Source organism: Aspergillus japonicus (genome assembly GCF_003184785.1).
Source record: "Aspergillus japonicus CBS 114.51 unplaced genomic scaffold BO86scaffold_20, whole genome shotgun sequence".
NCBI classification, from domain to species: domain Eukaryota; kingdom Fungi; phylum Ascomycota; class Eurotiomycetes; order Eurotiales; family Aspergillaceae; genus Aspergillus; species Aspergillus japonicus.
Genome location: NW_020291657.1, coordinates 218,167 through 232,796, shown reverse-complemented (window position 1 = coordinate 232,796; position 14,630 = coordinate 218,167). Strand labels below are relative to the sequence as shown.

The window sequence follows — 14,630 nt, the reverse complement described above, 5'->3', positions numbered from 1 at the left end:
TTGTATAGAAGGAGAGGACCCTAGGGCCTCATATCACAAAATACCGTGATACCTCTACACTCATCGCATCGCAGTCAGCCTCCTGACATCGCTTGCTTCTCACCAGTCAAACGAGCCTACGGGGGCATGGCAGAGCGGTTAATGGGTGCACACTCACCCCGGAGAGGATCTATCCTGAATCCAGCAGATCGGCGGAGCGGAGTGTTGACCACGCCGACAATGTATCATAAGATAGTTATTTTATCATTGCTGAATCAATACAAGCCCCAATATGCGAAACAAACGATCCAACCTAGCAACCCAGACTCCACAGCATTTCCTTCTTCTACAACCGACTAGGAACCAGATACGGAACTCCCTTCGCCTCGTAGAGATCGCGATGGTCGGCTTTGATAAGATCGGCGCCCTGCAAGCACATTGAACATGAGTATCGACTGTTACCACATCAAGGGGCGTGCTCACCTTCTCGCCAATCATGTACACCGAGTTCTGAATCCGACAGTCCGGAATCACGGGGATGACGGACGCATCCGCCACTCGCAGGTTGCGGATCCCGTGGACCCGGAGTCTGGAATCCACCACGCCCTGGTGGATGCTCTTGGACAGCCGAGCGGTGCCGCAGGGGTCTGTCCCGTTGAGAACTGGTTAGTGACATCATGTTCAAACCCTACTGCGCTGAACAAAAGGGGGGGACGACTTACGGAACCCAGTCTGACTCCTCTCCAGAACAGCCTTATTCATCGCCTCATCCGAATGCAACGGCATCTCCCAGGGGTACTCACCCACCACGAGGTCCTTGAACCCCTCACCCTGCTTCAGAACATCGTACGTCCAGCGCACACCCTCCCGCATCGCGAGAACATCCAGATCGTCGGCGAAGAAGTTTAGATTGATGTTGGGCTGCACGAGGGGGTCCGCGGAGTTGAGCGTGACCTCACCGCCCTCGGACACGGGCCGCAGCAGATCCACGATGACGGTCATGTAGCTCCCCTGCTTGGGGACGGGGTAGTGCCACTGGAAGGCGGAGCTGAACATGCCCACGAAGTCGAGCTCGAAGTGCGGCTGCCCCGCCGGGCCGAAGGGGTCGCGGCCACCATTGGCGGCTTTCGCGGCACGGTAGGCGGGGTACTGGTTCAGCCGGGCGTCGATGCGCGGGAAGCCGACCATCTCCAGCAGACCCGAGCTGACGGGCCCGGTGCGATCGCGGCGGTAGGCCGACACGGCGGCGTCGTGGGCGGGGCCGGGCCGGAGCAGGTGGTCGTCCAGCGTGAGGCCGTCCTTCAGCTTGAGGACGAAGGGGACGATCGGGTGGTCCAGCAGGTGCCGGCCGACGTGCGGGGAGTCAAGGATCACATCGATGTTGTGTTTGGCGAGTTCCGACTGGGGGCCAACGCCGCTGAGCATCAGCAGTTTCGGGGTTTCGAACACCCCCTGCGACAGGATGACCTCACGGGTCGCGTGGAGGCGGAGGGTGGTGTTGGTAGATGGGAGGACGACCTCGACGCCGGAGCAGACGCGGGTGGACGGGTCGATGAGCAACCGCTTGGAGTGCGCGCCGGACAAGATCGTCACGTTAGGCCGATTGAGCAGATACACAAAGCTACCCTGGCGCTGACCCTTGTAGATCGAGTCAACACAATGGGTGAGTCCGTGCATCTCGCCGGAGTAGATGTCCTCAGTCAGTGGTTCGCCCTTGGACACCCAGGCCTGGCTAAGGGCGTCGCGGAAGGGCTGCAGCTCAGGCACTAATTCGGCGTGGGAGATCTGCAGGGGCCCACCGGAACCGATCTGGTGCAGCTCAGTCGGGTACAGTTTCTCGTCGTCGTGGTAGGTGGCGCATTTGCGCAAATACTGGACGCAGTTCGCCCAGGTCCAGTCGCGGCCGCCGAAGGGCTCCCAGTCGTCGAAGGTGGCAGCCGACCCGGGGATCCAGGTGAAGTAGTTGGCGCATGAACTGCCACCCAGCGCCTTGCCGCGCGTGTTGGGCTTCTCCACACGCTCGTAATCCTCACGCTTGATCATGGTGGTTTTGTATGCCCAGTCGTACTGGCTGCCCCGCAGCCCGAAGGCTTTAGAAGGCGTGGTGATGTCTTCGATCTCGTGCGAGTTGGCGACGCCCGCCTCAACTACGAGGACCTTGACATCGGGGTTCTCGGCCAGTCGGCCCGCAATGCAGTTGCCTGCCGTCCCACCACCCACGACGATAAAGTCGAACTGGGAGTTGTTGGGAACTGACATGGTGAGGGTCTGAGATATGGATGAATAAGACTGAAGATGAGAAGTGATGCTTGTGATGCTGCTGCTGCTGCTGCTGATGATGATGATGATAGGAATGATACGAACTGAGCGTTGCCATCACGGCCTTATATCCTAATTCTTCATGGCGGAGACGATGAGCCCGTTGCCTTGAACAAAGAGTGTAGTGTCTCGTATAGAGCTGCAGTGAGGCCCGAGTTTGGTCCGCGGATTGTGCCGACATATCCGCGATGATCCGGGCTGATGCATAACAGACAGGGGATTGACGTATGAGGGGTAAACGAGGGATTTATGAGGCTTTCGAGTATGCGGGTACAGAGTTGGAGACGAGGAAGCATGGTGTTGATTATCTTGTTCTCCTCGTATCCGCAAAAACAAGCCCGAGCTCGGCGAGACCGGCCAGAAATCGGAGTCTTTCGGCATGCAATCATGTGACCTCACGTGTAGCTTGGGTTGCTCCGAACTTTGACCGAGAGACCAATCAAAGGGCGCTGATTGTGCTGACGGGGCGCCCCCTCATGAGGGGCAGGCACCGTGAGGGGAAAGCCCTAGAGAGCAAAGATGTTACTAAGTCAATGGCCATTTCCCCTCACAGGCCCTCACAGACCCTCAGCATTTCCTGGCTAAAACGTCAACATCCCCAACTCGCCATCCACTTTTGGCACTAGGTCAAACCGTGCCTCCGAGAAAATTTCGATCCCGAGATAAAGGCTTCACCGCTGCTATCTTCCTATCTGGCCGTTAGTTAGTCGAGAGATAAGCCTACCTGGCCGTAGTCGTATATAACTCCCACATCTCGCGATCGCCCCCCCGCGATCCATAATTCCCCCCTCCCCCCCCCTTTTCTCAAACTCAATCAATCCTCACCCACACCTACTCCACGTCATGTCCAAGCCGACTTTCACTCTCGCTGAGGGTATGTCTAGACCCTTTCCGATATTCCAATGTTCCAATGGCCATTGGTGATCAATTCTCTGACCCATCCATCCAGGCCAACCTGTCATTGACCCTGCGGTCAGCACCACCCTGCCCACCTTCGGTGGCGGTGGCCTGACCACCCTGGGAGACACCCTGCTGATCGAGACCCTGACACATTTCAACCGGGAGAGAATTCCGGAGCGGTAGGGATCCGTACCCCTGCACTGCCGATCCCCGATCTGCATGCAGCTGATGTGCATGGAACGAGAACTAATCAGCTCGTAGAGTCGTCCACGCCAAGGGTTCCGGCGCCTGGGGTGAATTCCGCGTCACCAAGGACATCTCTCACCTCACCAAGGCCAAGTTCCTGACGGGCGTGGGCAAGAAGACCAAGGTGCTGTTCCGCCACAGCACCACGGGCGGTGGTCTGGGCAGTGCCGACACCGCGCTCGACATCCACGGATTCGCCGTCAAGTTCTTCACCGAGGAGGGTAACCATGACATTGTTGGCAACCACGCTGTAAGCCCGTCTGCGCCTGCATCGCACCGAGTTCCGCTGAGCTGACCCAACCATCGACAGCCCGTTTTCTGGGTGCGCGATCCCATCCGCTTCCCCGCGGTGAACCGCAGCCACAAGAAGCACCCCGCCACCAACCGCGGTGACCCCAACATGGTAAGCAGCCAGTCCATCCGAGCCAACATGTCGGCCAAGCAGCGCACTGACCCACGCCACAACTCTAGTTCTGGGACTTCCATGTCAACCAGCCCGAGAGTGTGCACGCTTTGATGCACCTGTTCGGCTCGCGCGGCCACCCCGAGTCGGCGCGCAAGATGACCGGGTTCGGCATCCACACCTTCAAGCTGGTGTCCGAGGACGGCAGCTTCCGCTACTGCAAGTTCCACTTCAAGCCCGTGCAGGGCATCAGCAACATCAGCTCCGACATGGCCACGCGGTTGGCGGGCACCAACCCGGACTCGTACAACCAGGATCTGTGGGAGGCGATCGCGCGCGGCGAGTACCCGGTGTGGAAGCTGTACGTGCAGGTGATGGAGCCCGAGCGCGCCGAGACGTTCGGTCGGGCGCTGTTCGACATCACCAAGGTGTGGCCGCACAAGGACTTCCCCTTGATCGAGGTCGGCGAGATGACTCTCAACCGGAATGTGCGTTGCCCCTTTTGTCTGCTCCAGTGTTTCCGAATTACAGCTGACCATTCGTGCACAGCCCGAGAACTTCTTCGCCGAGATCGAACAGGCGGCCTTCTCTCCCTCCAACCTGGTCCCCGGCGTGGCTGCCACTCCTGACCCGAGTATGTTCCCTCCCACTCCATAGACCAAGTCAGCGCAACCTCTAACACGAAGTCTGTGTAGTGCTCCAAGCCCGCATGTTCGCCTACCCCGACGCCCAGCGCTACCGCCTGGGTGTCAACTACCCGCAGCTCCCGCCCAACAAGCCCGTGTGCCCCGTGTATGCCCCCTACCTGCGTGACGGCGCCCACACCACGACGCACAACTACGGCGGCGACCCCAACTACGTGCGCAGCACGCTCACCCCGGGTGTGAGCAGCCCGTCGGCGCAGGAGGTGCGCCACCACGAGTTCCTGCGGATGGGCGGGGTGCTCGGGCTGAACGAGATCCCCGTGGACGATGAGGACTTCGTGCAGCCGCGCGCGCTGTGGCACAATGTGTTCGACGAGCAGGAGCGCCGGCTGTTCGTGACGAACCTCTGCAACTCGCTGGAGGGCGTGGTGCCGGAGCTGCAGCAGGCGACGGTGGCCATGTTCAGCCGGGTGGATCCCCGGATCGGACAGATGATGGAGGCGAATCTCAAGGGGGGTGCGCGGTTGTAGTGCGTCGGTGGTGGGAGTGGAGAGAGGAGTTTGTTTTCAAGCGATGCATCCTTGTCTGTGGATTTTCGGGGTTGCGTCTGGAGTAGATGTGCCTCGAGTTAGATGCGGTCTTAGATATAGACTAGACATAGATGGTCATAGACAGTCATAGACAGTCATAGACAAATAGAGTCATAGACATACCGGATATCTGTGATGCGGATGGAGTGTGTCTGTTGTGATCAGGTAGAGGTGGAGAGAGAAGGTCGCGTCGAGGGGAACCGATAAGCCCAGAGGACGTTATCGGGATGTATCACGTGTCATACGCCTCAGGCACCCCGGGGCCGGATCACGGCTGGCAGCCTCAGGCAGCAGTGCAGAATAGCACTATGAGATCATCCCTGTGACGTCATCCCGACTCCGCCCGTGTCATCGCATCGCATCGCATCGCATCGCATATAACCCAGAACCAACCTCCATCTCTCACCTTCACAACCCTCAAAACCACTCAATTGCATATCCACCACACAAGACAGCAGAATGCTCGACTCCATCCCCCTCACCCGCAGCCGCCGCAGCGACGAACTGACCCGCCTGGCGGACCAGCACCTGCAACACGACCTGACGGCCTCCGACCGCGACGCGCTGCAGTCCGCCGCCCGCACCGTCTCCCTCTGGACAACCGTTGGGTCGGCTGTGGGCGTGGGATTGGGATTATACACGGCCTTCCGACTCCGGAGCTCGCGTCGCGCCTTCTTCGAGGTCTTTCGCGCGCAGCAGAAGCCGACGCAGGTGGTGTTTGCGGATGGGCGGACTGGTACTGTGGCTCCCCATTCATGGCTACAACATGACAAGGTCCAAGCTCGTGGCTGACTCTGTTGATGCGATGCTAGAATCCATCCCCGATATCACTCCGCTGCTTAAACCCACCACGTTCGGCGACTTTGCCACGTATTTCTTTGCCTCGGCCGGCGGGTTGTTTCTGGGCGGGGAGTTGGGTATGTGTCCTCGGCTTGTCACAACTTCAGTTCGAGAAGGATTGACGAAATGATAGGCTTCCTGGGCGGTGCCGCCGTCGGCAGTCGGGGGATCACCAACGAGCCCGAGCGACGGAAGCGCATCGAGAATGCCTTCCGGCGGTTCCGGGCGGATGTGCTGCGGCGCGAGGCGGATGCGTTGGACGGCGATCGGAACATTATTGAGAAGATGTTCTAATTGTTGGAAGCGTTGGAAGGGGGTTTTTGGTTCTTTTCCCGGGCATTCGAAGGAGGTGTTGTTTTCTCTTTCTGGGCATTGAATGGGGCGGTGATAGTATGTGTGCGCAGGCACCTCGATACCCGGTGTGTATTTAGCAAATATGATGAGATATGATGAACTTTGTGTGTCTCATGCAGTGTAGCTGTAGTTCAAATGTTATACACCGCGGACGGATGAGATATAGTGCACGCAGAGATACATGTACAGGGTCCCAACCCCAGAGACGACTGTACCGCACCCCCCCTCCGCCCTAATATATACAATGCAACCCTAACGCCAACAACGACCCAAACGCCAGCCCATCCCATAAGAAACATCAGCACCTCCCAATCCACCGCCACACAGCCCGACACCCCGTCTTCCACGTCCCCGAGAAATAATGCTTGACCAGCACCGCCGACGAGCGATGGTCCTCGCCCTGCGTGATCGCGAACCCGCGCTTGGGCAACACCACCACATCCTTGATGCGCACCGTCTCCTGCAAATCCCTAAGGGTCTGCAACATGCCCTCAGCGGCCTCGAAATACTCGAGCACCGCATCCGTCCAGACACTCGGGCCCGTCCACTGCATCACATCCGGCGGCTCCACCCCATCATTACCACCATCCACCTCCCCCAGCCGCTGGAGATACTCCTCCGTCCGCTCGACAATCTTCCCCAAGACAGCCCCAAAAATCGGATGCCCCGGCGCCGCGACCATCGTCCACTGCACGAACTGCGGCGACCGCGGCAGACCCCGCGTGGAGGCGTCGCCTTCCAGCCCGATGATGGCGGCGGGGGGACCATCCCTAGCACTCCCGGGGGCATCGCCAGGATCATCCCCGGGGACATAAGGCGGAGCCCCAAACATCACCCCCCACGGCAAGGGCTGCAGCAGCCGCACGTCCAGATCATTGTACACCCCGCCCCGCGCGTACAGGATCAGATAGCGACAGAAGTCCGATTTCAGGACGGCGGAGGGGAAGGCGGCCAGCACTGCGGCGTAGCGGCCGGACGGGTCGGTGGCATGCGCGAGCTGTGCGCAGGCCGCCTCGGTCCAGTACTCGATCTTCCAGCCGGACTGCTGCCAGGAGATGGTGTGCTGGGAGGGCCGGAAGGCAGAGACGGGGTGGTTGGGCATGGAGAGGAGGAGGTGGTGGATTGTTGGGGGGATGAGGAGGTCGGTTGCTGCTGCGGCGGTGGAGGGGACGGGCTGGTTGGTGTTTGGATCGGGGGGTGGCTGTTTCTGTGGGTGTTGATGTGCTGCGTTTAGTGGTGGTGGTGGTGGTGATGGCTGGGTTGGTGTTGTATATTGAAGCAGCGAGAGGACGAGACACAGCGCCAGGATGGCCTGGACCAGCTGCAGTGGTCGGAGGGGCATTGCTATTGATTTCGTCGCCCTCGGTTCCAATCAGGTATTGTTGGTGCTCAGTTGCAGTCGCCTCCCCTTTTTGATGGCCGACAATAATAGTGATCCATCCCGCGGTGTTGGTTTCGGTTTCGTTTCCACCCAGCAACGTTGACCCTAAACACTGCGCAACACAGCACAGCACAGCATGCACGCACGTACCTTCCTCCGCACATCCAGCAGCGCAGCATCCCACTTAAGTACCCCGTACGTACTCCCGAACCAGGACTGGTTCATTTTTTAGCTGCCAAGTGCCAACAGCCTCCGCCCCACTCCCAAAATGACTAACGGCTAGGCGATGACGCCGATAGGGCTGGGCAGCTGGGCGCTTGTCTTGGAGGACTCTCGGCATTCCCTATGTTTGATCGATCGTCTGTCGATGGACAGGGGGTGAGAAGGGAGGTAGGTTACATCGTGTGCTTACTCCCCTGTTTCCCTGACACTAAACACAGTGGTTCTCAGAGTAGAACAAAGAGCACTGCGCTAGAACCCTCCCCAAAAGAATCAACCCGGAGATCAGGAAGAGGCGTTCGTGAACCACCTCGCAAACCGACCAGGCTAAGCCACACTCGTCCTTAGTCGGTTGAGGGAAAAAGCCTGCAAGAACCCCGACTGGTAGCCATGAGCCCGCTTGGCGCTGGGGATGCATCCGATTATTCGTTAACACACGGTAAAAGTGGGTCGGGGTGATCAGGCAGAAGAATTTGGGAGGAATTTGCCCTAGAGAGATTAAGGTACCCGAGGCCGGGAGGGGCCGTGCGTGAAGTTAGGTGGTGATCCACGTGTATGCCGGGGACTGGACTGGAGGGGTTGGTTGGAGGGTTGGATGTCATTGTAGTCGTACTTTGAGGACTAAGTAGTAGTCAATGGCCAATCTATGTGGAATGTGGGCTAGAAACCACGCAGTGTGTGTTATCCTGCTCGAATGGATCTGAAGCGGTACACAGCCACTGCTCGAAGTGGGAAAGTAGTCGCGTGATCATCGAGAGCATGCCTTGTAGACTCAGTCAATATCATGGTGAGACCTGCGCAACAGCATAGGGGGCTAGATTCTCGATTTGCATATGGTAGCCCTCCAAAGGCGGACAATCCATCCTATTCTCCGACAAGAATAGCACATTCACAAGGTCACCAAATGCAGGTCAAGATAAGCTATCTGCTCCTAGCCCGATCTGGTCACACAACAGAATAAGGTCGTCGCACAAGAACCACTGCATCAAAGTTAGTGTCCTTAGTGTGCTGTACTACTTATACTTCTACTCGATCCCTGATCTGGACAGCCCGCTGCCTCCGCAGTTCACTAACCCAGCCCCGACATCTACCCCTGAGGCTAATCGACCACACATAAACCCTATCTCCACTACACAACCTTCTCCAGGTGAAACTACCCGGGACACTACCAAACGAACATCCGTAATACTCCAGGAACTCATCAACTGACTGCATGAACGATAATTCACAATAATGCCTGCTAGAAACAAGTCGTAGAACCAACCCCAACACCGCAAAAAGCCCAGACAGCCCAGCTTAATCCGGGACCAGCTATGTATGTATATGTATAAAGATGCAATGCACGTATGTATAGATAAAAGGAAAGCTCGGTCGCTGCCGGCGGGTGCTTCCGCTCGCGAGCCACGTCTCGGGTCAAGTGATCACGATTGAGCGTTGTTGGCACAAGTCCAGCTGGCCGAGGAGGTGCTGTCGTGGATGGATTTGCCAGACACATAAAGTCCGAGACCGCACTGCGAGATTATCAGTAAGATGTTCTCAACCAACTATGTAGAGGACAGAGGACTCACAATCGCGCACGCAATACCGAGGATGATTAGGTTGACGATTGTCAGGAAGATCTTCTGGGGAGTGGCGGTGTATTGGCCCTTGTTCATGATCATCCACATGAGAGCGGGGATACCGTCTAGAGCACTGTTAGCATCGCATCAAAAAGTGGAAATCAGGGCGAGACCTACAACTGAACCAACTGCCGAAGAGCGAGCACTAAAGAATCAACGGGATTAGTACGCGAACCGCACACCAGGGAACCACCACACGTACAATCAGACTCAACAGGTCGTTGAAGACGGGGATGGACTCGGCAATCACCCAGGCGATCACCCACACAGCCAAAGCGATACCAATCCACGATCCGACCACGACGGGGCTGTTCGTGTGCATCTGGGGAGATCCACGCCACACACGCACGAAGATGTACTTGCAGGCGACGTGGCCGAAGATGACACCGGCGATGATGACCTAACGATTGAATCAGCACGGCGGCCCTAACAATCAGTCCCATAAACTGGACATACCGTAGGGATGGCGAGACCGTAGGCGACCTTGCTCATGAGCGGGCCGGCGGAAGAAAGGGCCGGAGACTTGACGTCCGGTCCGGCGTAGCGGTAGATGACCATCGCGGTGATGATGTACATGGTCGTGTCGAGCACCTGCAGCATGGCCAGGGACTTGGGGAAGTCGCGGACATCCTCCATCTCGGACATGATGCCGAAGAACGCCACATGGGCGACTATGAAGTGGTCAGCACCCATCCCCAGTGAAATCCACAGAACCCGGGACGAGGCTTACTGAAAGCAAAGATGATGTTGGTGACGGCCAAGAAAGCGTTGACGAAGCTCGGGTGGGTGGTCACGTCGTTCTGGACGTGCGCCGGGGCTTCAACTCCAAGCGCAATCATGGTGACGACGGTGGCGACGATGATACTCAGGCAGGCTGTCGTAACCGGTCAATAACATGCACCTGCGGAACAGGCATGCGGGGACTCCTTACAAACGATGGACATGTAGTACACCTTGCCCATGGTGCGAGGAAGCGCGAAGATACAACTGATGACGAGACCGACCACTCCGAAGACGATGGTGCAGGTGCCGTGGCCGGTGATGGTGTTGAACAGCACCGTGAAGGTGAGCACGTGACTGGACATCAGGAAGATGCAGAACAGCAGCTGGCCGAAGAACATGATCTCGCGTCCGATGCGGCCCATGAGCAGCTCTCCGGCGTCCCCCATGCTGTGGACTTGGGGATAGCGCAGCTTGAACTGGCCCATGACATACCCGGTGTACCAGGAGATACCCGACATTCCCAGGATGATGAGAATGGAGCTGAGAAGGAGTAGTTAGTCTGACGGTGCTGCAAAACAGGTCGCTTTCTGGTTAGGGTTAGACACTTACGGGACGATACCCAAGGTGGCGACGGCCGAGGGCAGCGACAGAATACCCAGGGAGATGTTCTCGGCGATCATGACTGTGGAAGGGCATTGTTTAGATGAGATGACGGCTGCTGGCGGACGGCCACTGTGCCCTAAGACTAGTAGACTCACGCATGCCACAATTCCACCACTTCATCGTACGGAACTTGACTTCGGCCATCTCTTCGTTGCCGAACGGGTCATCGGCTGGGGGAGATTCATTGGGGGCGACCTTCTCGATCTTCTCGTCTTCGTCGTGATACTGCTGGTGGGCATCGAATGCCTCAACATCTCTACCGTGACTGGCCATAGTGACGGGGAGAGAGAGAAAAAGAAAAGTGCAAGAGTGGCGATGAGAGGAGAGGAGAGTGTCGTGAGTGGGAAGTCGTAAAGCGTAGGCAGTCAGTCAGAAAATAGCAAGAAAGATGATAGGGCGCAGCAACAACCAAGTCAACGGGCCAACTTTCAAGAAGAAGAAGAGGAGGAGAGAGAAGGAAGAGAAGGGGACTCAAAAAGGTGGAGGGAGGATATAAGAAAAAAGAGCCCGGGCTGGCCGCAGTCGCTTCGTTGCATCCACGGCGGATCGGCAGATTTAGGCTTTTTCACACTTGGGGGAATCTGTGTGGGGGGGTCCAACACTCTAACCACCCAAACCGGTAACAATCATCACTGTTACAGGTGGAGTCGTCCGGCCGAACCCAGAATCCGTCCGCTGATAATGTCTGCTCGACAAGTCAATGTGTACGCAGTATCGTTTGCTTTACGTTTTATCAATGGTTTCATGCGACTGACCCCCGGCCCCAGTGGTCCGGTACCTGATCTTGAATCCTGACTGACAGCTCCTGCTCCCACCAGGGGGATCCATGACCTCAACCTGCATGGATCTCCCGGATCAGCTTGGATGAAGAAAAGATATGCATGGGGGCTGAGTAGGTAATTCTCCCGAAGTTGCGCCCCAGCAACAGTTACTACACACCTAGTATAGATTAATCAATCTGGATTACTGTTATTATGGCAGCCGCTGGCAGTTGCAGCAGCCCTAGATGGCCCAAGCTTGGTCACCTCGCTTAGTGAAGTCCGTCCTCCGGAAACATAACAAGCCTTATAGAAATTTCCATGGACAGACGGGGCTGACTCTCGGTGTTATCACGAGGGGATGTGATAATGGGGTTGGGTAATGGAAATGGAAATGGAAATGGGGAAGAGAGACAGCAACTGAGTCAGGGCCAGGTAGGGACGTGCATCAGAGGAATGTAATGCAGCAGCAGCAAACACAGCTATGGAGAATTGGAGATTCATCTTATCAACCTTCCACCTTCCTTCAAGCATGTTGCAAAAGCAACCTAATGGGCGGCAAAAAAAGCATTTAGCAAGGGCAGAATCTGCGCCTCCCGGCGGGACTAGTCCTGATCCGGGTCCTCACTAAACCTGAAACCGTAAGGCCCAGCTGGCTCTAGTCCGCATGCGGCATGGATTCCACGGCGCAGGTGCGGTGCTGACTCAGCCATCAATCTGATGGAATTTTTATTTTTTATGCCTGCACCATCTGGCATTGCTGGCACTGCAACAGGTCGCCTGCCTTTCCTATTCCAGACGAACGCTTGGGAGGAATCTGTCTGTGTTACCCATGCAGCAGAACATGCGGAGAAAGTTTGCCCCGGCCCAGCGAAGAAGAAATCGATTGCTCATAGAAATTGCCATGTCGGGCCAGTCAGCGCGTCTCCACGTGCAGAGACAAGCCAAGCCAAGGGCAATCTGGGGAAGAGAGGAAACCCACTGCAGCCAACGGCAGTAAATTGCACCCAATGATCCAATCGCACTGGCGGGCTCACCGGTGGCCGGACCTGTTCAATGCCCGGTGAACGCCGCCTCAACGCCGCCACTCCATTCTAGAAGGCGACTAGCCTGGTGAATCAACCGCTTGGCTAGCTAAAAACCATTATTACCTTTTTTTGTTTTTTTTTTTTTGGTTTGCTTTTTTGCCTCGAATCGGCCCGCCTACGCTAGAGTTTAGTCAGTCTCCTTCTTGAGTGGTGATATCATGGGTAAATAAACCATCCGTAAAAATCAAAATCAAGAAACCATGCGTCCTTTTGTCCCCCGGAAATCCGCTCTACCCCAAATTGAGGGGAAGACAACAGTTCGATCTGGGGAATCAGAGGGCTTCTCGTGGTGTTGCCCCGGAGGACACCCAGGATAGTTCACAACCGGGTCGGTGATTGTCCCCCCAAAGGGCCCAAAGGGGCAGTGTGGACAGGCGATGAAGTAACAGGAATTGCTTCATACCGGCTCCCGGCCCGGCTCCGGTCGACCATTTCCGCCCTTCACCGCCCGGTGTCACGGGCCCCGATCTGCCGCCTAACCACTATACGAGTTAACTTATACTACACTACACACTGTATACAGTGAATACCGGAGATAACCAGAGCTGATCACTGCAGCAATCTTTGCCCTGCGGCCTTCATTATGCACAACTCCAACTGCCGATACCCGGACTTACCACTTGCCCTTTCCCTTTCCCTTTCCCTCGCTACCGAGATACGAACCTAACCTTGCAGCCTGGGGTAGGGTACATTCAATCCAGCCTGTTGTCCTTTCGCCTCCCCGATCATTCCGGACTCAACCAAACAGGAACCAGGTCTCAAACCTTTCCACATCGCGTGTCTCTGTTGTAGCGGGGAGAACCACGCCCTGCGGCCTCTCCTTACTCGCCAGAACCCAGCCAGGAGAAATCTCGTATCTTTGGCCTGTTCGCCTCCCCCTTCTCCACGGTCCGGAGGGTCCACTACGTTGCTGACGGCCGCTGATAACGCTGGAGCCGACAAGCCGTAGTCAATCGTCGCTTCCGTTTGGAATACCATTATAAATCTGACTTCAGACTAGAGCCCAATCTCGCGTAAGCGTCGTCGGGGGGGGGGGAAGGGGAGCTTGTCACGGTGCCGTGGCGTTCCGGGAGTGGACTGGCTCAGTAACGCCTGCGTCTGCTGGAGAATGTACCCCAGTCTACGGCATCAGCTTGGCGTCATGGTCCATGGGGTGGCGGGGGTTAGTCGAAGGCGAAACCCGCGACGATCAACATGCCTGGTTCAACATAGATGGTAGACTAGACGACGGGGCATCGATGGAGTCTCCCACGTCGGCGTCAGCGTCAGCAGGCCCCGGAGGCAGTGGGTGGGTGATGGCGGTTTCGCGAAGGATCTCGTGGTGTCCATCCGTGCTTCAATGAAATACCTTCGGCAGGCGATCCAGGATGCAGAGGAGCTTTCGTTACGTGCTTACTGACCTGTTGCTGACCGCTCTTCCTGACCTCGGGAGAAGATTCTGGAGTGTTTGGCGGTTTCAGTTGGGTAGGAAAAGGGCATGTGACTATTTGCCCGCGCAGCGGCAACAGTATCAGGAGAATTGTATGAGACCACCCACCTCTCTGAATGCTGCCTGGAAGAAAGACGCTATCCTCTGATCATGTTGTGAACTTGCACTTGTAGTGCTGGGTATGTACAGGACACCACCTGTGGAGATCTACACAGATGCGTACAGCCACCGAGCAAAGCTCCAGCGATCTGCATCACAAAGCAGATGACAATCGCCGTTATCAGCTCTTACACATACTCGTTGGGACATCGGGCAAAAGCATGGGGCACAAGAACCAAAGCCCTATCAGCAGCGCCGCGATAATCGAGTTATCCGACAGGGGTCCCTGCTATAGCAGATCACCGGCTATCCCTACCCGGCGGCGAAGATAAGTGAGTAAACCTGGGTGAAGCTGTTTATAAGCTCTGCGACACAA

General features: G+C 56.8%; 5 protein-coding genes across 5 annotated transcripts; 2 read left to right on the top strand and 3 right to left on the bottom strand.

Moving 5' to 3' along the window:
- Window positions 1-325: 325 nt before the first annotated feature.
- BO86DRAFT_311825 (GMC family oxidoreductase) lies at window positions 326-2,238 on the bottom strand (the record flags this gene model as incomplete). The annotated part of the gene is made up of 3 exons (XM_025667922.1): window positions 326-406; window positions 463-626; window positions 702-2,238. The coding sequence occupies 3 exons, from the start codon at window positions 2,236-2,238 to the stop codon at window positions 326-328; spliced, it is 1,782 nt and encodes a 593-aa protein (XP_025528289.1).
- Window positions 2,239-3,141: 903 nt separating this feature from the next.
- On the top strand, window positions 3,142-5,021 carry BO86DRAFT_378810 (catalase; the record flags this gene model as incomplete). The annotated part of the gene is made up of 7 exons (XM_025670644.1): window positions 3,142-3,172; window positions 3,248-3,377; window positions 3,460-3,694; window positions 3,755-3,847; window positions 3,916-4,335; window positions 4,379-4,481; window positions 4,543-5,021. 7 exons carry the CDS (start codon window positions 3,142-3,144, stop codon window positions 5,019-5,021), a joined length of 1,491 nt encoding a protein of 496 aa, XP_025528288.1.
- A 455-nt stretch (window positions 5,022-5,476) lies between these two features.
- BO86DRAFT_388866 (uncharacterized protein) lies at window positions 5,477-6,375 on the top strand. Its single transcript, XM_025671968.1, has 3 exons — window positions 5,477-5,817; window positions 5,894-5,998; window positions 6,055-6,375. The coding sequence occupies exons 1-3, from the start codon at window positions 5,541-5,543 to the stop codon at window positions 6,213-6,215; spliced, it is 543 nt and encodes a 180-aa protein (XP_025528287.1). The 5' UTR covers window positions 5,477-5,540; the 3' UTR covers window positions 6,216-6,375.
- Window positions 6,376-6,585: 210 nt separating this feature from the next.
- On the bottom strand, window positions 6,586-7,410 carry och4 (putative alpha-1,6-mannosyltransferase subunit (Hoc1); the record flags this gene model as incomplete). Its single annotated transcript, XM_025667352.1, has 1 exon — window positions 6,586-7,410. A coding segment is annotated over one exon (825 nt), but the record flags the coding sequence as incomplete, so codon positions are not given.
- Window positions 7,411-9,193: 1,783 nt separating this feature from the next.
- BO86DRAFT_82914 (uncharacterized protein) lies at window positions 9,194-11,571 on the bottom strand. Its single transcript, XM_025677716.1, has 9 exons — window positions 10,976-11,571; window positions 10,827-10,899; window positions 10,426-10,757; window positions 10,225-10,368; window positions 9,951-10,165; window positions 9,697-9,894; window positions 9,612-9,639; window positions 9,444-9,559; window positions 9,194-9,386 (listed from the first exon to the last, which is right to left on the bottom strand). The coding sequence occupies exons 1-9, from the start codon at window positions 11,151-11,153 to the stop codon at window positions 9,297-9,299; spliced, it is 1,374 nt and encodes a 457-aa protein (XP_025528285.1). The 5' UTR covers window positions 11,154-11,571; the 3' UTR covers window positions 9,194-9,296.
- Between the last annotated feature and the right edge of the window lie 3,059 nt (window positions 11,572-14,630).

What these genes read in the sequence shown, in the direction of transcription:
- BO86DRAFT_388866 (XM_025671968.1), top strand. Translation starts at nt 5,541, where the DNA reads ATGCTCGACTCCATCCCCCTCACCCGCAGCCGCCGCAGCGACGAACTG. An exon ending in GTTTGCGGATGGGCGGACTG is followed by an intron (nt 5,818 to 5,893) that starts GTACTGTGGCTC and finishes ATGCGATGCTAG; the next exon opens with AATCCATCCCCGATATCACT. An exon ending in GTTTCTGGGCGGGGAGTTGG is followed by an intron (nt 5,999 to 6,054) that starts GTATGTGTCCTC and finishes ACGAAATGATAG; the next exon opens with GCTTCCTGGGCGGTGCCGCC.
- BO86DRAFT_82914 (XM_025677716.1), bottom strand. Translation starts at nt 11,153, where the DNA reads ATGGCCAGTCACGGTAGAGATGTTGAGGCATTCGATGCCCACCAGCAG. An exon ending in GTGGTGGAATTGTGGCATGC is followed by an intron (nt 10,900 to 10,975) that starts GTGAGTCTACTA and finishes GCCCTTCCACAG; the next exon opens with TCATGATCGCCGAGAACATC. An exon ending in GTACTACATGTCCATCGTTT is followed by an intron (nt 10,369 to 10,425) that starts GTAAGGAGTCCC and finishes CGGTTACGACAG; the next exon opens with CCTGCCTGAGTATCATCGTC.